The following is a 22,158-nucleotide window of genomic DNA, read 5'->3' on the forward strand; positions in this document are numbered from 1 at the left end:
GCAAATGTGTATCAAAAAAATAGGTGATTTCTGCAGTTAAAAAAATTTATCTAGGTCTATTTTGCAAAACTTAGGTCATTCCAATTTCAAATAAATAATAAATGTTACAAACATTAGATATTTTCAAATAAACAATAATAATAACAAATATGTTCTGAACATAGGGTAATTCCTGATTTCACACACACACACACACACACACACACACACACATAGTAGTGAGTGCACATATAGTTTTTTTATATTAATATATATCTATAAAATATGAATTGTATTAGTTAATATTAGTGTTCAGTTGAAGCATGAGCGTGTCTCCTGCAGGCCGGAGGGCGGAGCAGGAACATGGGGGAGGTCTAGTGTAGTCTCTGCTCTCGGCTCTCGGTCCTCGGCTGGAGTCGGCCGCTCATTCGGGGCGTGTTTCAGCGCAGGTTTGAATGGAGACGGAAATATGTGAGTTTCTGTAAAAAAAAAAAAAAAAAAAAAAACGGACTCGAAGTAGAGCCGCAGGCCAGAGAACATTCACAGTCATTGACCCGGAGCTCTAAAACAACAGGAAGAGGATTTTACTCGTCTGCAAACTGTGAGTTTATCTAGAAAAGAGGATTTTTCCTTCCGCTTTTTGGTATCGTGTGGATTATTGTTTCTGTTGAAAAAAGATACAAAGAGTGAAAGTGGTTTCTTGCATGTATCTTACTGGCGATGCAGAGAGTAACGTTAGCAAATGTACCCCCGTTTCTGAAACATTGTATCATTAATATCTCATTTGGATTGTTTTCTACCGGGACAACCGATAATATTAACTCTGGCGTTGCATCAAACGTTTAAAGTTAAACAGTTGGCCGTGAGTCTATCGTGGGCTTTGCAATTAAATACACTGAAAATGAACCTCAAGATTCGTCGCTTTCATTGTTTTCTGTGAACTGGGCGTTTGAATGCAGGTTTGTTTCAGAGCTTCTGTCGGACTCTTCTTTGTGTTCAGATCCACAAAAGCGCCCGATCGGAAGAAAAGGTGCTCCCGGTTACAGCCCGGGACGTTTTATCTTTTGACTCTATTTGTAAGCACAGTTAATCGTATCCAATTCGAAAGAAAGTGTTAGTTCTCCTGTTTAGCCGTATCTCGATAAAGTGATATTTAACGTAATGATTCACTTTTGCGAATCGATTCGTTTCATATTCCGCTTCGTTTGAGCCACCCTCTATGAAGCTTTGTATTTATTACTTTTTTGTTCACTTTTCTTTAACTATTTTTTATTGTTATTTTGACATGTTTTTGTGTTTATGAATCCAACATGTCACCCGCCTCACGCTTGCAGTCAAGCAATTTACGCACAGGTAGCGAATCGAATCGTAGATTGAAAGGATCCGGTTCAAAAGAATGATTCGTTTGCCATTCGAGCATCGCTAGTAATACTTATTCACTGGATGCTGTTACATTTCGTGCTGATTATAATACAATGCAAGTAACGTGAAAGTAATATAAAAGATTTCCACAACCCATAAATGTAACTGTGGGTAATATGAATTTATTTTTAATTGTATACGTTTTCCTCGAAACTGAACTATTAATGCATAATATTTGTATTTGATCTTAGTGATTTCAATCTTATTACATGCAAATAGAAATCAAACGTGTATTTTTCTGTGCACTCGCGTTTTAGAAGTGATTTGTCATTGTTTGCATTTCGCTCTCAAGCAAGACCTCAACAACTAATGCTCGTACTAGATACCCTTTTATTAGGGTTTTTGTTGTATAGACTTTTTACTTTTATGCAGAACGTATACAAAACATAATTTTCTTCTTAATTTTGTTAGTTGTATTTAGTTTACTGTGTCACGGCGCATGAAGGCCCGAAAGCCTCGGACTCTCGTAAGCGCGGGTGCCGTAGGTGTCGCGGATGTCACGCGGGGGTGATTGACGCCGCTAGTTCGAGGCTTTGAGGGCCGTGCGCACCGGATGATCTCAGCCACAAGATGTCTCATGTGCCGTCTCCTAGGCGACTGTAACCCGAGAACTAGATTAAAACACTCAATGGACGCTCATTTTAAAACATTTTTACGTTAAAATATGTTTTGATTTTTCATAAACTAAAGTGCAGTGTAGTTTAATTGTAGGCTTTATTTAGTGCCTGTAATGTGTCTTTTGCCACCTGAGCATGTGTGTTTGTTCAACTGTGTTGTTGTTTAAATAGGTCAGTTGAGATCTGGAATAATGAGTAACTATATCCAGGCAGAATACACACCTGGGACCAGTGTCTTCGTTCATAAATCACAGCTGCCACGCCTAAGCTTCACACACACACACACATTACTGCAGCTGCAGAACGCATCCACACTGAATACCAGATGAATTTATGGTGCTTAACAGTAAAACTGTGGTGCAAAACCTAGTCGTGCTGTCCTGGATCATATTTAGTATCTTGTAGGATGTGGACACTTGTGTTGGTATCATGGACCTCTTGAGATTGTGAGGCCTGTCTGCTAATTTAACCTGTCTCATGGTGCAGATTGCTATTGGTCATGACATAATAATCAGCCAACATTTGATTTATCTAGTCTGTATGTTTTTTTTGTGTCCGATTGTTCCACTATCACACCTGTAGCTGAAGCGTTTACGAGCAGTTCCCACATAAACACGAAAGTGTTCAGAGCTCTGCCCCAGGTGTGGTCACATTAGTGTAATTTCACAAGCAAAAATAGTCCATTGTTTATAATCGAGCAGCTTTCTGTTTGGTTGGGGATCTTTCCCCCTCAGATGAATTTCCCTATCATGTGAATTCCTATTGAAATGACTGGATTTGGATATGAAAAAATCTCCTGAATGACTGTAAATGTGAACACGACTTAAAGGGTTAGTTCACCCAAAAAATGCACATTCTGTCCTCGATTACTGACCCTCGTCACTCCAAATTCGTAAGACTTTGTCCATCTTCTGAACACAAATGAAGATATTTTTGATGAAATCTGAGAGATTTCTGTCCCTCCATTGACGGTCTACACAACTACCACTTTCAAGTCCCAGAAAGGTAAAGACATCATTAAAGTAATCCATGTGACTCCAGTGGTTTAACCTTGGAGGTGGCTGTGGTGTTACTGTCTGTAGAGGGGCAGAAATATCTCTGATTTGATCAAAATCATCTTCATTTGTGTTCTGAAGATGAAGGAAAGTCGGGTTTAAAACGACATGAGAGTGTGAGTAATGACTTTTCATTTTTGGGTGATCTAACCCTTAAAGACTAAAACTAGTGAATATGAAAATGTCTAATTGTGGAAATCTTGAGGAACTTAATGTTTTGATTCACAATTCCACTTTGATAATTTCATGAACAATTCTTTCAGTACTTTTGATTAAGCCAGGCAAGTAATTACCATATATTTTATGGCGGAAAAAAAGTCAGATAGGAACATAAGTCATACTGGGTCAAAATTGCGTTATTGAAAGGAAAAAAAAAAGCTAAGTCGCATTGGTGCCTAAGTCGCATTTTATTAGCAGCATATTCAGAAATAATGTAAAATACTGGCCGTACAAACATTATTTTAGTGCTCCTCTCTCCACAAAAAAAATCCTTCGAATGTAATATACAGAACAAGAATGAAAAGTACAAGTATAAAATAAACATATATTATAGTTGTATTCCTTAAACAACATTTATTAAAAACACCAAGCTTACCAAAACACCAAACTGATTAAAATTGAATTAATGTGTGGAAAATGCACTTAATAAACTTCCGAAAAATTGACTTGTTGCATTAACCGATATTTATCTGAAATCGAAAAACCAAAAATAGTGTGTGATTTATTTTAGCAATGTAAGAACTGATATGGTGTGTGTGTGTGTCGCTCCTCTTCAGACTGATGGGTGACACATGCTCCGAATCCGTCCTGGACAAATGGTGTCTTATCAGCTCCGTAAACAACTCCTGACGGCCCACACACACTCAGCATGTGTGTTTGTGCTCGAAGAAACGCTGTCTGTCTCGTCCCGTCTCACATGAGTCTTGTTAGGAGACAGAAATGTGAGCAAAAATAGACGCCGCAGTGCCGCCTCTAATTTAGATAATCCAATCGAGGTATTACTTTAGAGCGAGCAAAACAACTCTGCATAAAAGCATGCAAAAATAGACGGTTATTTCCTAATACTGTTTTAAGTTTCATACTTTCATATAGGGGTGTATGTGTAAAGGTCAGACGGCCATTGAAACGCCCCCCCCCGTCTGACCCATCACACGTACCCTCGCATTCATTCCCATAGTAACACACAAGCTCAGTTGCTGTGGAGATGACAGGCGATGGCTGGGGAATGTGTGTGTGTGTGTGTGTGTGTGACTGAGTAATGGGGTTTTTATGGAGATGCTGAAGTCCTTGTGCAGGACGCTTTTTGCGGAGCTTAATTACAAAAAAGTATTTTTGATGCTCTTAAAAGCACAAAAGTATGTTAATGTCATGTGTTTTTTAAATGTCTTTTTTAAATGATTAGGAATTGCGATTATGTATGTTCCTGTGAGATGTTCGAGCACAATGGGCATCATTCATTGCGTGAGCAGAACGAATTTCTGTGTAAAATTGTTGCGTTTAATTGAATGAGACGATTTTGGTGAGAGTGATTTAAGAACAATTTACCCGCCCGTGTTTTAAGAATGAGGCCTTGCGTTTTTACATAAAGGTCAAATGTGGGGTTTCGGGTTTGATATGTGTGTGAATTAGGGTTGCGCGATATTGAGGAAAATATGTGATAACTTTCCCTGTTGTCACATGTCTGTCTCTGAGATGTGTGTTAAAGAGCAGTTCATCTGGTAAAAATCTTTAAAAAGTCAGTTTTCCTTCATAAACCTCTTAAAGACGTCTTCTGAATGTCTATTTAACATCTGTCGGGAAATGTCTTGGAGACGTATTGCACATGAAAACTCGTGAACCGTCTCTGAGATATGTGTGTGCTAATATAATATGCAATAATGTTTGAAATGTGTAATCAATTTAGATTATATTTTAGAGATGCACGATATATATCTGCCACCATATCGGCATGAGCCGATATATGTTAATTTTTAATGTTATCTTTATCGGCCTGATAATTCGATAAATAATGGATTTTTTTCCTTCATCTGACACACTTCAGATGCGCACTGTTCAACATGATGGTTTTGAATTGCTTGAAATATGATTGAAATAATAATATATAATTGTGCGCTTGCGACGTGGCTTTTAATGGTGAGACTTGTTTTTGTAATCAGGCTTTCAAAAACTATTTAAAAATACAGATTTAGGTTTATCGGCCAAAATATCGGTTATTGGTTTTCAAATATAAGGAGTTATCGGTATCGGACACATTTTTCATATAGGTGCATCCCTGTTATATTTCTTAGTGTTCATCTTTGCCCTCTGCGGGAATTACATGTTTTGCATATAACTTGAGTTTTTTAAACCAAAATACAAATATAATCGAGGTGCTATTAGCTGTATGTTTTCATGCAAAGTTGCAAATTTTAACGTGTAAAGATGGAATATCGCATGTAACATTTGCAGAAAAAACAGTGTTTCCATCCCATGTGTTCAAGAAAACAAAATTGTCACTTCCTGGGAAACTGACGCAAAATATCAGTAATAAAAATGTTGCTGCAATCGGGGAAGAAGCTGTGGCTCTTTTTTCCCTCCATCATAAATGAGTTTGTCTCAGAGCGTCAGACGAAACACAGTTAACGCTGTCATGTTCTCTTGCGTTCAGATGAGACGCTTCTGGGGGGAATTTGTGGCCACCAAACCAACATTTGAGATGCTGCGATGCCATTGGTCCACTGGTTAGTCTGGTTATCCAATCACAGCCTCTGATGAGGCAAGAGTTTTTTTTTTGTTGCGGAACGAGGAATTTATTCTGCAAATGTGTTTCCATTATAGTCTTTTTATCAAATGATATAATCATTTTTTTAATTTCCGTCCAGTGTTTATATATATATATATATATATATATATTTGTAATTGCGATTCTTGAGTTTAATAAACTATCAAGATCCTAAACACAGCGTTTCGTTATACTAGTGCAAAGTGCCCGTGCAAAATCAGTTGTTGTGTGTGTTTTTAGTAATTGTTGGTTTGGTGTGTTTGAGTGCTCATTGTAACAATTAAACAGCAAGAGTTCAGTGACATTTTTATTTGTGCATGGTAGAAAACAAACACTGATCCTGACATAATGACATTATAAATATGGAAAATTGAACTACGCGATTCAGGGAGCAGCGACACAGTGAACTCATAGAAAACGCTACGCTTGAGCAAACAGTTTGTGAATCAGCTACTACAAATGATGGCCGTGAATAAAATATAATATTCAGAAGTAAACAGTGTAGCTGATATAATGTTTAGCTGTTAATGTCAGAATGTTTATTTTTAAACCACAACCTTCTAAGTGCCTCTTTTACATATATATTTGTCTTGCATTTCTAATCCAAACGTCAAACTTGGCACTGCACTTACTCGTGCCCGTATCAAGACGCCTGTCAAGTTTGAAATCCATCGGACTAACGGTTCGAGAGATATGAGAATAACAGACACACACACACAGACACACTCCTGTAATTTATAGATAGATTTAACAATATTATTACAACCTGTTATCTCTGTGAAGCTGCTTTGAAACAATCTGTATTGTAAAAAGCTCTATATAAATAAAGGTGACTTGACTAGAGTTAACTGTGAGCACCTGAAGTGTGTTGTGCCGCTGATGTCCAGGGTGTGTAACGCCTCGAGTGTCTGTCTCCCACAGGTCTGTCCTCTCCTCTCCGGCCTCCAAGATAGATTCTCTCAGGAGTAAAGTGGAACTGCTGAAGCTGCCACTGTCTCTGTCGTCCAAATCCATCTCGGAGCGCAAGTCTCAGCTGGGAGGAACCGCCGAGCGCTCCAGGGGCGGAGCTGGGGCCCATAAACCCCGCCCACCGGCCCCAGACATGGACAACGAGTCGCAGTACTCCGGATATTCCTACAAGTCATCCCATTCACGCAGCTCTCGCAAGCACAGGTGCGTGCACATCCCAGCGCTTTTATGGGATACGTCAAAAATGTACAAGATAATTGTGCCACCTTTTTTTCCCCCCTCAGAATTGGACTTTATAACTCGGGAGTTTATATCTGAGAGTCAAAAGTCAGAATTGCGGGATGTAAACTTAAATTTGCGAGAATAGAAGTCAGAATTGTTGGTTGCAATTCCCTTTATTTTCATTCAGCGATGGAAACGAGCTTCCATATTTTTTTTGTGAGATTGAAGTTTCAGTGGTATCAAACTTTGATGATATAAAATCCTAATTTAATGCAAAAAAATAACTACATATTGTGCTTTATATAAAGTTATCGTGAAATAAAATAACTCATATCTCGCACCCGTAACGTCAGCAGAGGCTTCTTTGTTCCCTGAGTGTGTTTGCTGGTTGTGATGGTTGTGTGTTTGTCCCCGTGTGGTTCAGGGACCGGAGAGACAGACATCGCTCTAAGAGCCGAGACAGCAGCAGTCGAGCGGATAAATCCGTCACCATCCAGGCTCCCGGAGAGCCGCTGCTGGACGCCGAGTCCACGCGCGGAGACGACCGGGTCAGTAAAGTAGAGTAATACATCAGGACACGTCAAATCTACATCAAAAACACATTTCTTTTCTATGGCTTTTCAACCAGCTGTAGAGTTTACATTTGTTCTAAATAATATAATTATTATTAGCTTTTTTATTTCATTTGCTCTATTTATTTTTGTACAGGACTTTGGCCATTTTGTTGTTTTTAATGGTGCAAAACTGTTATTGTTCCTTTACTTTATTTTAGACTCATTTTATGTATTTAAACTTTATTTTCTTCATGCTAAATATTATTTCTTGTTTTCTTGAATTTAAGTGTGGAGTATATTTGGTAGATTGAGATCAGTAGCAGTTTAGCACCAAAATGAACAAAAAGTGCAATAAAGAACCATAACATCAGTCCATATGACTATTTATTTATATTTAATTTATTTGCTCAATTTTCAGCTTTGAATTTTATTTTAGTTTTAGTAATATTTAATGTAATTGTCTTATTTTTTTATTTAGATTTATTTTATTTATTTTTTACCTTAGTTTTAGTAATTTTAGTACTTAGAACCTAAATTTATTTTTATTTCAGTTAGGTGCCAAGGCAACATTTCCAATTTTAGTTTTGAATTAAGCTTTTCATTGAATATTTATAATTGTGCTTTATTTCAGCTTCAATTAGTGATTTAGATTTTTATATATGCGATATGTATATATGCGTTCCTCAATGTAACTCAATCCATTGTTATTTTAGTTAGCTTGTCATTTTATTATTTTTTATATATATATATATATATATATATATTAGGGGTGGAACGGTACATGTATTCGTATTGAACCGAATCGGTACGGGCGTCAAGGTTCGGTGCACGAATTTACACGTAGAATACACGGTATAAAAATAAATAAAACTCTAAATAGCGATAAAATTCGCTCAATTCGCGTTTGGTCTGAACGCAGCATAATGAACAAACTGCGATGTCAATATTGCAATGCTGAAGTGTGTGTGTACGCACGCGAGAGGGAGAGAGGCGCGGGCGCGATCGAACTGTGTGTGTGAGAGAGAGAGAGAGGCGCGGGCGCGATCGCACTGTGTGTGTATGTATGTGAGAGAGAGAGAGAGAGGCGCGGGCGCGATCGCACTGTGTGTGTATGTGTGTGAGAGAGAGAGAGAGAGAGAGAGGGGGGCGCGGGCGCGATCGAACTGTGTGTGTGTGTGTGTGTGTTAGAGAGAGAGAGAGAGGGGGGCGCGGGCGCGATCGAACTGTGTGTGTGTGTGAGAGAGAGAGAGAGAGAGAGGGGGGCGCGGGCGCGATCGAACTGTGTGTGTGTGTGTGTGTGTGAGAGAGAGAGAGAGAGGGGGGCGCGGGCGCGATCGCACTGTGTGTGTGTGTGTGTGTGTGTGTGTGTGTGTGTGTGTGTGTGAGAGAGAGAGAGAGAGGGGGGCGCGGGCGCGATCGAACTGTGTGTGTGTGTGAGAGAGAGAGAGAGAGGCGGGCGCGATCGCACTGTGTGTGTGTGTGTGTGTGTGAGAGAGAGAGAGAGAGGGGGGGCGCGGGCGCGATCGAACAGTGGAAACAAAAACATACCCCGGTAACATATAATTCAAACTGCAAAGTGTTTACATATATTTGTGTACACTCACAATTAAACACAACATTGTGCTTTTGTCAAACTGTACCATACAACTGTCACCCAACCAAAATCGCACACACGCACACACACAGTTTTACTTTTACATTACACATTCTACATTGATAAAAAAAGAAAATCAAATGTGGTTTTTAATTGTAGCCTAGTATTATTTTATACGGAAATCAATTATTTATAATTCAGATGAGAATAAATTTAGGGTTAATTAAAATTAAGAAAAACAAATACATTGATCTGAAATATGGCAAATTAATTTTAAATTCATTCAAACATACCAAACATATCGCAAGGTCTTTGCCTTTTTATTAATTTAATTAATAAACTAATTCAATTATATAAAACTATTGTCAGTGCACTACAAATAAACTGGTTCTATGCCTTTATTAATAAAACTTATTTAAAAAATACAAGGCTTGAGACATTTATAAAAATGCCTTTCCAAAATTTTTCCATTGTACCGAAATCGTACCGAACCGTGACTTCTGTGTACCGTTCCACCCCTAATATATATATATATATATATATATATATATGTGTGTGTGTATATATATGTGTGTGTATTATTTATATATATATATATATATATTATTATTATTTTTTTTCAACTTATGTTTTGTTTTATTTAAGCTGTATTTCAGCTAACAAATATATTTGTAGTTTGTAAAGTCCCCCTGTAGTCAATAATTGTATCCCTTAAAACTCATCCTTTGATCACCAAAATGAAATATTTGAGAAAAAAAAATCGAAAAAAAAATCTTCATGCCTTAAAATAGCTTGAATGTAACTCGACACCCTTGCCTCATTTAGTATACGCGGTTCTATTAATATGCAAATGATCCCCGCCTCCACTCACTCACTCAGCTCAGAGATCCACTCGTTGGCGATCACACGTTGATCTGATTGGTTAGCATGTGACGTGAGAAACACCAGCGATTTCAAACTGTGTCTTCGGTTCACTGCAGTTTTAAAGAGAACATGCACAGCAATGGTGTTGACTGATGAATTTACACATGCTTTGCCTTAAATAAAGCACATTAAAAACTCCACATAGACGTATAAACAACATTGAAAGCTGGATTCACTACAGGGGGACTTTAACGATATTCCAAGTCTTTTTATTGTCATTCACAGACTCTCTTGATTTTCCCGTCAGGATGATAACTGGGTTGAAACCTTATGACTTATGAATTTTGCACATGGTTTTTGTCTCAAAGCATATTTAAAAACACCACATAGACGTATAAAAAAACAAAACGACATTAAAAGCTTGATTTTCACCACAGTGGGACTTCCACGATATTCGCTCCTCTCAGTGTGTTATTGTCACTCACAGACTCTCTCTTGATTCCCCGTCAGGATGACAACTGGGGCGAGACCACGACCGTAGTGACCGGGACGTCCGAGCACAGCGTCTCGAATGAAGACCTCACGCGGGCGTCGAAGGAGCTGGAGGACTCTTCGCCCCTGGAGTGCCGACGTTTCGCGGGGCCCATCCTGAGTGGCATCCTGGGCCTGTTCGCGCTCCTGACGCCCCTGGCCTTCCTCCTGCTGCCTCAGCTGCTGTGGCGCGACTCCCTGGACCCCTGCGGGACGCCCTGCGAGGGCCTGTACGTGTCCCTGGCCTTCAAGCTCCTGGTCCTCCTCATCTCGTCCTGGGCTCTGTTCCTCCGGCCCCCGAGAGCCACGCTCCCGCGCTTCTTCGTCTTCCGCTGCCTGTTGATGGCGCTGGTCTTCCTCTTCGTGGCGTCGTACTGGCTGTTCTACGGCGTGAGGGTGCTGGAGCCCAGAGAGCGCGATTACAGGGGCATTGTGGGATACGCCGTGTCGCTGGTGGACGCGCTGCTGTTCATTCAGTATTTGGCGCTCGTGCTCCTGGAGGTGAGGCACCTCAGGCCGGCTTTCTGCCTCAAAGTGGTGCGCACCACCGATGGAGCCAGCCGCTTCTACAACGTGGGACACCTCAGGTGAGGTCATAACTCACTTTACATGTTACCGATCATTGCACAGTATCTTCATTTACTATTATATTGAAAATTCCTCTGTTATAGGGATGCACCGATATGAAAATGTTGGCCGATACCGATAACTCTTTCTATTTGGAAGCCGATAACCGATATTTTGGCCAATAAATCTAAATCCAAATTTGTATATAATTTTTGAGAGCCTGATACAAAAACAAGTCTCACCATTAAAATCCATGTCCCAAGCACACAATTATGTTCTCATTATAATTTTTTGTTGCACTGAACAGTATTTTCCTTTTTTGAAGTGTTTTCAATCATATTTCAAGCAATTCAAAACCATCATGTTGAACAGTGCTTCTGAAGTGTCTCAGCTGAAGGAAATAATCCAGTATTTATCGACTTTAATATATCGGCCATATTTTCTTATTGGGCCGATAACGATAACATTATAAACAAACGTATATCGGCCGATATATTGTGCATTCTTAAAATTCAATAATGCAACAAATCACAACCCATTCCCTTACCTTACTGATACATTATTCTGAGCATAAATAAATACAACATGACCAAAGAAAATATACACAGCTTTTGTGAAGATAATTGGTACCTGTTGTTTTCCCACATGCCCATTAAAGCGACTCAAACTCAGAGCAGGTGCAGAGATGGAGGAGTTTTCCACTGAAATCACATATAATGAGCTGCTCTCGTTAATCAACTTCACTCTGAAATGTGCAGCGTATGCATTATTTAATTCATAGCTTTTGTGGTTTGATAATCGTACTAAGCAAAACTCTTCATCATTGAAGCATCTTTTATTAGATTGTTTTAGTTTTAACCCTTTTTATGTGGTTTACTTCTGAGACATTTTTAACAAAGTTAAACCAAATATAGTTTTTAGCAAAAATAAATTGTAAACACCTGATATAGTTTTACCATAAATTTGTCTTGCCATGAAAATGGCAAAAAACAAACATACATAGTTGCACTAAGCCGTATCACAATATTAGTTTTATTTCAAATACTCATGTAACCCTAGAATAAACCAGAAATGTGAAGAATTGTGATGTTGTAAACAGTGTGTGTGTGTGTGTGTGTTCTCAGTATCCAGCGAGCAGCGGTGTGGGTCCTGGATCACTACTACACTGATTTCTCAGTCTACAACCCTGCTTTACTCAATCTACCCAAGTCCATCCTGTCTAAAAAGATGTCTGGATTTAAAGTCTACTCCCTGGGAGAAGGTGCGCGACCTAATTTTCTCTTGTGTTTTCTCTCTTTTCCTTCCCAAAGTATCCGTTTCAATATACGCACTACCTGTCGATTTCGTCACCGCCCCTTTTTAGGGGAAAATAAACTAGACTTCCCATAGACTTCAATACAAAATAGCGTCACAAAACAGCGTCAGTACACAGACGACAGGCGTGAATAACTTAAGAAATCACTAAGATTAAACATGTGAAGTAATTATTATATGTCCACCTTGCCTGCCATAGAGCGTGAAAGATGCATCAACAAACTTAATTTGGTCAATTTAAAGTAACACCAGGTAACTTTCAAACCTTCATAATATATTTCCAAGTCTCTTGTGATGGTACATCGACCTATTATAGGTTGAATGACACGTCTGCCATAGCCTGACGGGGTCTGTAGCGTTTTTAATCGTACTTTTAAACTTCGGGTTTCGGGTAGTAACCGGCGAACAAAGAGAACTACAAAACTCGACTCCTTTACGCTATATACGTCACTTCCACCACCACCCCCACTTCCTTAAACTCGCAGGGCTGTCAAGTGTCACGCATTGAGCGTGACAGTCACTCATTTCAGTCTTTTTTCACGCTCTCCCGCCACACATTGTATTTCTCACGCTGAAAAACTATTTGTAATATATTTAATATGCCGCAGCGCCCAAAACTCTGGCCGCGCCGCTCTCACTGTGGAACAGGCATTATTCAAGCGCGTCTCCTTTGGTGTTGTTAGCCAATCAGAAAATAGCACTATTGTATCTGGGTAACATTTAACCCAACAACCAATGACACCCCGTAGTCTGGGGTGTTTTTTTGTCTGCCTGACTATGTTACGGAAGCTATCTTATCCTCCGTTTATCTTCATGAATCAGGTAATGATTATTTGTCTTGCCTCAAGCTATAATGCAAATCGATTTGTAAAATTTGCAGATTTATTTATGGTAGCTTGATATTATAATATTGACGATATATGGTTATTATCTACCACTCAAAGATTGCATTGAAGTATCATATAGATTCAGTAAAACGGTAACCAATAGACTAGGCTACTGTAATGACACTGGCTTGTAAACGTGATCATCGCGATCATTTGTCGTTAGAAAAAAAATAAAACCCATGAAATTATATTCATATGACATGCTGAAATATATGCCACTGTACCTGGGATGAAGACATTTCACACGCGACGCAAGCAGAACAACTGCATGTGACCTCCTCCTACAGTGTTCAGGGCTATCATGGTTGTCAACAAATGCACGATGACAGAGTTTACGACAGTAGTAGAGGACAATACTGTTTCCCAACTGTAGGGGGACACCGAGAGCAAAAGTTACCTGGTGTTACTTTAAAAACATGTCCCTCCTTTCTCCCAGCGTCAAACTGGTGTAACAGCCCCACCCAGTGGGGTTATATATATTATATTGTATATTAGAAGACATAATATATATATATATATATATATATATATATATATATATATTTATATATATATATTTATTTATATTTATATTTAAAGATGTTTACTTTCAAAAATGAAGTAAAATCATTCACTGGCATCCCATGGTTACTTGAGGTGCGACTACGAGTAAATGTCCGGGTATGTACACCTCTGGCCACTGGGTGGGGCTGTTACACCAGTTTGACGCTGGGAGAATGAAGGGACATGTTTTTAAATTGACCAAATTAAGTTTGTTGATGCATCTTTTATGCTCTATGGCAGGCATGGTGGACATATAATTACTTGACATGTTTAATCTTAGTGACTTAAGTTATTCACGCCTGTCGTCTGTGTACGGACGTTGTTTTGTGACGCTATATTTTGTATTGAAGTCTAGTTTATTTTCCCGTAAAAGTGGGCGTGAATCTGTTCAGAGACATTAAATGACGTTGCGCCGGTTTTATCCACTTTAAATCGACGAATGTGATTTTGATTTGTGTTTGATTGTCTGGTACTGGTTCTGACGTGTTGTGTTTGCTCCGCAGGGAACAGCACTAATAACTCGACGGGTCAGTCCCGTGCGATGATCGCTGCTGCCGCCCGCAGGAGAGACAACTCTCATAACGAATATTACTACGAGGAGGCCGAGATGGACCGCAGGGTCCGCAAGCGCAAGGCCAGGTCAGAGTCCTGGAAAACACTTCAACACAACTAGTGATCGACCGATATTGATTTTTTATAACCGATACCGATTATTTGCATGTGTATGTGCCCGATAACCGATATGCAGAACCGATATTTATTTACTGTTATACTTCTGTTTTTGGCACAATTATTACAACACAAATGAACTGAACAAACCATTTTATTTATAACAATCACTCCCTCCTTGCATACAAAAAAAAAACCTTTATATTTATACACAAATGAATAGAGGGGTCTGAGTCCAAAAAATAAAGTGCACTGTTACTAAGTGTCTTTGTTTAAAAATAAAAGCTTTGATGAGGTAAAAAATAAAGCACAAAAACTATTCTAACATATTGGGGGGGGGGATATGTTTATTTGTTTTCATAAATGGTAAACTAATCAAATTACAATAAAAACATTTATATTATTACATTATATAATTTATATCTAAATTATACATATCATTTATAAGCATCAGCAGCAACAATGTTAACAATAGGCAAAATAAATGTTAAAAGCATAATGTTTTCATATGGAAAAAATAATTGACAGGGGAGTCATATCACCTTTGCAGAAATGTAATTCATTTTAAACAGTTTTAGAAGGTTTATGTGCCGTTTAATAGGTTTAAACTAAGAGTGAGGAATAATTCACTTGGTAATATTAATTCACTGCATAATATTAGCTGGAATAGCCTATAACATCAGGAAAGTAACAAACAAAACAGCATATACATCATTGCATTTTCCAACTAGTATGTTATTAATTATTATTAATATTTTTGTCGGTCTAGATCATGAAATGCTTTATGACAAAGTGCTGTTTATCTATGCATTTACACATAACTATAACATTAGGCTATACGTTACTCAACCGCGATCGCGCGTGCAGATAATAAATAATTAATTTCCACAAAGCAGTATATTTAGATGTGTATTAGCGAAATAATTGCTATGTAGTAAATGAAAATATAATCTAGGGTGTTTAAACAAGATAATCTTGTCAAAAGTTTCATTCAGTGGCCGTGCTTGAGCATTCCTGATCATCAACCCAGTGAGTGCTCAGCAATATGAGCGAACTTTTTTCGAGACTAATGGTGAGCAAATACAACAGATAGAGAATTAAATTCAGCGCTTTTATTTTCAACATGCACTCATTCATGTCTGTTTTATTTAATTCATGTAAAGTTACGTCTTTATTGGGGAAGGACATGACGGATTACGCTACGTGGCTCAATGAGTTCGTCTCAATTTTTTAGAACCAAGCTGCATAAATAAACTATATCAGGCATTTATGTCTCAAATCTCATTTCTGCATGCATGTCTGTTATGTTAAATAAAGTTGAATAATTAAAGCAAAGCAAGTAGAACATATACTTTACCTGTGCACAGAGTTGTTATTGACGGATCTCCTCAGACGCGGGCTGCAATGGCGGAATTCTCAAAACGGCCACAAGATGGCGCCGTTTATCGGAAAATCCGATATTACAAAACCGATTCCCGATTGTGGGAAAATGCTTAAATATCGGGAAAAATATCGGTAAACCGATACATCGGTCGATCACTAAACACAACTAGTCTCAAATATCTGGGTGAATCTCACAAAACACAAAAAGACAAAGAAATCATTATTACATACAATAATGATCGAAATGATGAAAATATAAAACTTTGAATTAATCAGAATGTAGAAGGAAATCATATTTTAAAAGATTCCTCGATTAAAAAATGCAATTTACCCGTGGTGTATAACCGGTAAAATACCGGAAGTGGCCCATTCCACAGACGAGAGTCTATGTATCGCATTATTACACCGTTTTCTAAGGCTACGCGATAATTAAAACCATTTACAATCATAATGTAGCATAGTGCTAGTGTGAAATCACAGAGGCTGCGTTTTAGTTAAATAAATATATGCACAGTTTTTTTTCCACAGAGGAGCTTTAAATATTTACATGTTAAAATGACCTCAGCTATGTTCACAGTAAACGCTGCTCACACACACACACACTCAGTCTCTGCATGTGCTGTTCGTTTAGGTTTCCAATAATGTGTATTTGGGAACGCAAAAAGTTGTTCATCGCAATTTCAAAGTAAAAGTTTAAAGTCTCTCTGAGTTTGCATGTTTTGATGTGCACATGTTCTTGTGCAGGAATTTACAGCGGCTGTTGCATTTCTGTCCTACAGAAGTGATCAAATATTAAAGGTTAAGTGGTCATTTGAATTAAATGTTGTTTGGCCACTATTAAACAAGGGTTTGATCACCAGCCCGGGATAGTTGTTGTTACACTGCGGCATGATCAAATTCTGCAGGTGTTTGTTATAATACGTAATGTACATAAGTTATGTTTTTTTTTATTACCACAGTTTTTTATCTGATTAATCGCTTTACTGTAAGAATACTCGATTACTAAAATAATCGGTAGCTGCAGCCCTAGAGGGAAAGTGTTTAAATGTAATGAAAAGAATCAAAGCATATACGTGTTTTTCTTTAGGGATGAACCGATACAAGAATTGTGCCCGATAACCGATATTTTGGCCATTAAATCTAAATCCAAATGTTCATATATTTTGAGCTTTTTTGACCTGAGCATGTTTTCATGAGGTTCATTTATGTAACTGCATGTTAAAGGGATATTTCACCCATAAATGAAAATCAGCCCATGATTTACTCACGCTCAAGCCATCCTATGTCTATATGACTTTCTTTCTTCAGACGAATACAATCAGAGTTATTAAAAAATGTCCTGGCTCTTCCAAGCTCTATAATGGCAGTGAATGGGTATATTTTTACTTTAATATTTATACTATTATTTTATACTTTTAGAAGTCCATCAAATCGCATCTATTCATGATTTAAGTGCTCGAAACAGCTCTCCGGGGGTTAATAAAGGCCTTCTGAAGTGAAGCGACGCGTTCGTGTAAGAAAAAAAAGTCATATTTAAAACTTTATTGACTAAAATAACTAGCTTTTTATCCCATTATAAAGCTTGGAAGAGCCAGGACATTTTTAATTACAACTCTGATTGTATTCGTCTGAGAGAAGGAGGTCATATACACCTAGCATAGCTTCAGGGTGAGTAAATCATGGGCTGATTTTAATTTTTGGCAGAACTGTCCCTCTTTGTTCTGTGGAGAACGAGCACTCACAGTTGTTCCTCCTCCAGGCTGGTGGTGGCAGTCGAGGAGGCGTTCACTCACATCAAGCGGCTGCAGGACGACGAGGTGGCGGCGTCTCCCAAACACCCGCGGGAGGTGATGGACCCACGAGAGGCGGCGCAGGCCATCTTCGCCCCCATGGCCCGAGCCATGCAGAAGTACCTGCGCACGACCCGCCAGCAGCCCTACCACAGCATGGAGAGCATCATCGCACACCTGCAGTTCTGCATCACACACAACATGACGCCCAAGGTGACCACACCCAGAACATACACACTTCTGCACTGTGTGTGTGTGTGTGTGACGCATGCATTACCCACACCACTACGTATTACACAACAGTTGCAATACACAGTAGTCTACGTTTGAAGTGGATCAGAAAAGTGAACAAAGTTGTCCTGAGACAAGAACAGGTGCCACAGGTGTTGGCCATTTATATATTTAAAACAATAATATCTTAGTAAAAATCTAAAGTAATATTGACAAACTATATATCATTTGAAAGCTTACAATCTGTAGTTTTCATATTTGGTGGCTGTTTTCTACAATGAATTACAGAGGAGCTGTAATTTATCAATTTGCAAAAGAATATTTCATATTCATTAGGAGTGTTTAGGCCTTTATTTTGAAATAGCAATAAACATGAAAAATCATGAAATTAATATGCATTTATTAGAGGTTGAATTCAAATCAAATACTGCCAAACCACCCATACTACTTCTGAATAGGATGTCTACTTCATAAATCGTATGAAAATTATGGAAATACATGGTTCAGATCACTCAAAACTTATATTAAAAACGGAGGTGCCATCACATGGGCAGTAATGGAGTCTGGTGTTCGCCTAGTGGAAAAGTTTGGTACTGCGCCCCAATAAAATCTTACTGAAAGATTTTAGGCTTTCATTTTCTTGCAGTTTTAGAGTAAAATATATTTTGTAGTAAATATATTTTATATAAAATATAAATAATTATATTTTTACATTGCACTTGTTCATAAACTCAAACTTATATCACAATTTCTAGACTTCTACAATAATCAGGCAAATGTCATCTTTAAAACAAGCTCAACCGTAGGTCTATATTACAAAGCATTCTTGAATTACAACCATTTAAGTTTGGATAGTGATTTTTATGTCTATGTGAAAAAGGGGGGGTGACCGTTAAAGGGTTAAAATAGTCCAAGTGACTCCAGTGGCTCAACCTTAAGTTTATCAAGCGACGAGAATACTTTTTGTGTGCAAAAAATAACGACTTTATTTAACTATTTTTTTCCGTGTGGGCCTGAGTGAGTTCACGAGAGCCACGACACATGTGAGAACTGATGAGGACGCAGACGGGTCTCGATGTAGTGTTTAAAATGGTTGTAAAGTGTGCATTTCCTGGATGTCCGAATCGTGAGAAACCAATGAGAAAACGTAAGAGTGCCTCTTCTCAGTTCTCACGCATGCGTCGCGGCTCTCGTGAACTCACGTGTCAAAAACATTTTATAAATGATATTTAAATTATAAAAATAAATGTAAAGAATATTTTAAAATATGAAAGAAAAAAAATATATATATAGATATAATATCTTTTAAACCAATAATTTTGATGATTTTAAATAAATAAATAAATATTTAAAAAAATTCAATGAATTTATCTAATTATATTATCATCTGTTATTTTACATAAACTTGTCCTTTTCCTAATTATATTAATTTTATCACTTTTTTTAAATAAACGTGTGTATGGATATGATGTCCACTTTTTGTTGTTTAACAATGATGAATTTATAAGGAAAAGTGTGTATTTTATGTCTTGTTACTGTTAATATTTTTTTATTTATTTTTTTCTCAGCTTTTTTATTGACTTGTTTATTTTAGGTATTGTGTAAGAAATTAATTTAATATAAAAAAAGAAGTGTTCCAGTATAAAGAATTAGCAAAATGCCGTTTAAAGTACATTTTGGCAGAGTATAGCATGCAAATCAACGTGCATTTTTATTTGTGCTTTTCCCACTGGTCATTATAACAATACATTTACAAAAAAAACAAAATGTGTGTGTGTGTGTATATATATATATATATATATATATATATATTATTAAACTAATAATTTTGATGAATTTAAATGAATAAATAATATATTTTTTTCAATAAAATAATATAATAATTTTTTTTCAATTAATTTAACTAATTATATAATCATCTGTTATTTTAATTTAACATTTTGACTGCACAAACTTGTCCTTTTCCTAAGTAAATTAATTGTATCACTTTTTCTTTTTTCTTTTTTTTATAAACTTGTGTACATGGATATAGTATGTATATATATATATATATATATATATATATATATATATATATATATATACAATGATGAATGTATAAGGAAAAGTGTATATTTTATGAACATTTCATATAAAAAAATAAATAAATCCATCACTGGTTAATTTTAAGTGTGGTGTAAGCAATTGTTCCACTACAAAGAATTATCAAAATGCTGTTTAAAGTAAATTTAGATGCAGTATAGCATGCATTTTAATTTGTTCTTGTCCCACTGGTGTTTAAATCTGTCATCCGTCTGTCCCCCAGGCGTTCCTGGAGCGGTACCTGACCCCGGGCCCCACCATGCAGTACCAGCGTGAGAACGGCAGGGGGCGCCAGTGGACGCTGGTGAGCGAGGAGCCCGTGACATCAGCGCTGCGACAGGGACTCGTGTTCTCCCTGCGACGCCTCGACTTCGCCCTGGTCGTCACGGTGACGCCCCTCCCCTTCTTCAACCTGGGGGAGGAGTTTATCGACCCCAAGAGCCACAAGTTCGTGATGCGGCTTCAGTCGGAAACCTCTGTGTGAGGAACAGAGACAGAGACAGAGGGACAAACCACTCCATTTTCTTTCTAGATATCACTTTTAAACGACTGTTTGTATGCTTTTTTATACACTACATGAACTAGAGACCGTCAGGATGACTCTAGACTGACTAACTCTTCTGCGTTTCAGCTGTGAATAATGATCAAATACAGTTTCACAAATCAGTCTCTGCGAGACGCACCAGCAACTCTACACACACACACACACACACCATGACAAGTGATGGAAACACTATAAGATTGTAGCTGATCAACGCAGAGAAATCAAGTGCTTTATATTGAATGATTGTGGATCAGAAGCACATGAGAAGCATGTTTGTAACTCTACTCGTCGTGAATGTTGTTAAGATGTCGTATGTATTGCAGTACTTTATTCTTTATCCTAATGAATCGAGGGGCCTTTATATCATTCGTTTACATTGTTCTGTTCACCAGCAAACTCACTGTCCGTTCACTAGAGCGCGGTTTTCTTCCAAACACAGTCGTGGTTTTGTTTTGTTTGGTATGTACGTTTGTCATGACCAATCAAATGTGTGACCTTTACATAAAATGCAAAAACATGAATGTGTGCCAATCATTGTACCTGTGCCTACAGAGCTACGCACACACACACACACACACACACACACACACACACACACACACACACACACACACAGAGCTGGCCTGATCAGTGGTTTGAGGAAACGAATGACCTCGTCCATCCAGTGTACTCAATAGACCTCCAGTCTTGGGTCATTGTAGTTGTTCTCACATCCTGTACATAACTCATTCTGCTTTTATACACTTGTGGATGTCATTGAAAGAGGAATCTGACATGATGTAGGTGGTTATGATTTTCAGAACTGACAGTTTCATGTTTAGGCCTGATGCATGGATACAGGCAATGCAGTTCTGTACTCGTTTTTTTTTTTTTCCTTTTTTTTTTTTTTTTTTTTTTCCTTTTTATCATTTTGTAAGAAAGTTAAGCTAATCTTTTAACATTTTCCTCAAAAAAAATGGTTTGTTGTAAAGAGATTTGTAGATTTGTTGGTTATTGTGTGAAAATCTTTTTGGCAGTTGATAATTTCAGAACTAAAAATGTTGCAGCCTTTTTTTTAAATAAAAGATCAACTCGACTCTACTTTAAAGAGTTTGGCTCATGGTTTGAGTATATATGTAGTTGATTGTCTGATGATAGTCTAGTGGTTATTGAGCAGTGGTTTTAAAAAAGTCCCCTCGCCTTAGTTTTGTTTTCAACGCTTATTTTAATCTAGATCTCTTTGGCTTGTTGCCGATTACACTACTGACCTATAGGCCACACTGGTTTGCTTTTTTATGAAAATAAAAATCATTTAGTTAATTTGGACAATGGACGTAACAACTATAACTGAAAGCCTCCTCTCCGTACAGCACGAGCTGCAGACTTCACGCATCACGTGACGAGAGTCAGGCGAGTTGACTGACAGGACAATGGCAGGGGATCTGGTTCGCCACAGATTCTGAGCGTCATTGATTAATATCTTATCTAAACCATGCGGTCAGAACCCCCATCCTCTAATACACAGAGTACGTGTGCGCCGTCCTCTAATACACAGAGTACGTGTCCGCCGTCCTCTAATACACAGAGTACGTGTGCGCCGT

At 37.9% G+C, this 22,158-nt stretch overlaps 1 protein-coding gene across 1 annotated transcript; it reads left to right on the forward strand.

The window, feature by feature from the left end:
- The first annotated feature begins 319 nt into the window (after positions 1-319).
- On the forward strand, positions 320-21,658 carry vangl2 (VANGL planar cell polarity protein 2). The gene is made up of 8 exons (XM_077227387.1): positions 320-580; positions 6,756-7,007; positions 7,450-7,573; positions 10,548-11,155; positions 12,260-12,396; positions 14,383-14,518; positions 17,691-17,934; positions 20,258-21,658. Exons 2-8 carry the CDS (start codon positions 6,937-6,939, stop codon positions 20,516-20,518), a joined length of 1,581 nt encoding a protein of 526 aa, XP_077083502.1. The 5' UTR covers positions 320-580; positions 6,756-6,936; the 3' UTR covers positions 20,519-21,658.
- Positions 21,659-22,158: the final 500 nt, after the last annotated feature.

Source organism: Siphateles boraxobius, unplaced genomic scaffold, assembly GCF_051911475.1.
Source record: "Siphateles boraxobius isolate OS27281-9 unplaced genomic scaffold, OSU_SipBor_1 130, whole genome shotgun sequence".
Lineage (NCBI taxonomy): Eukaryota > Metazoa > Chordata > Actinopteri > Cypriniformes > Leuciscidae > Siphateles > Siphateles boraxobius.

Bases quoted from the DNA above. Each gene is read 5' to 3' on its own strand.
- vangl2 (XM_077227387.1), top strand. From the start codon at position 6,937: ATGGACAACGAGTCGCAGTACTCCGGATATTCCTACAAGTCATCCCAT. The intron at 7,574-10,547 runs GTCAGTAAAGTA...ATTCCCCGTCAG, and splicing joins CCACGCGCGGAGACGACCGG to GATGACAACTGGGGCGAGAC. The intron at 11,156-12,259 runs GTGAGGTCATAA...GTGTGTTCTCAG, and splicing joins TACAACGTGGGACACCTCAG to TATCCAGCGAGCAGCGGTGT.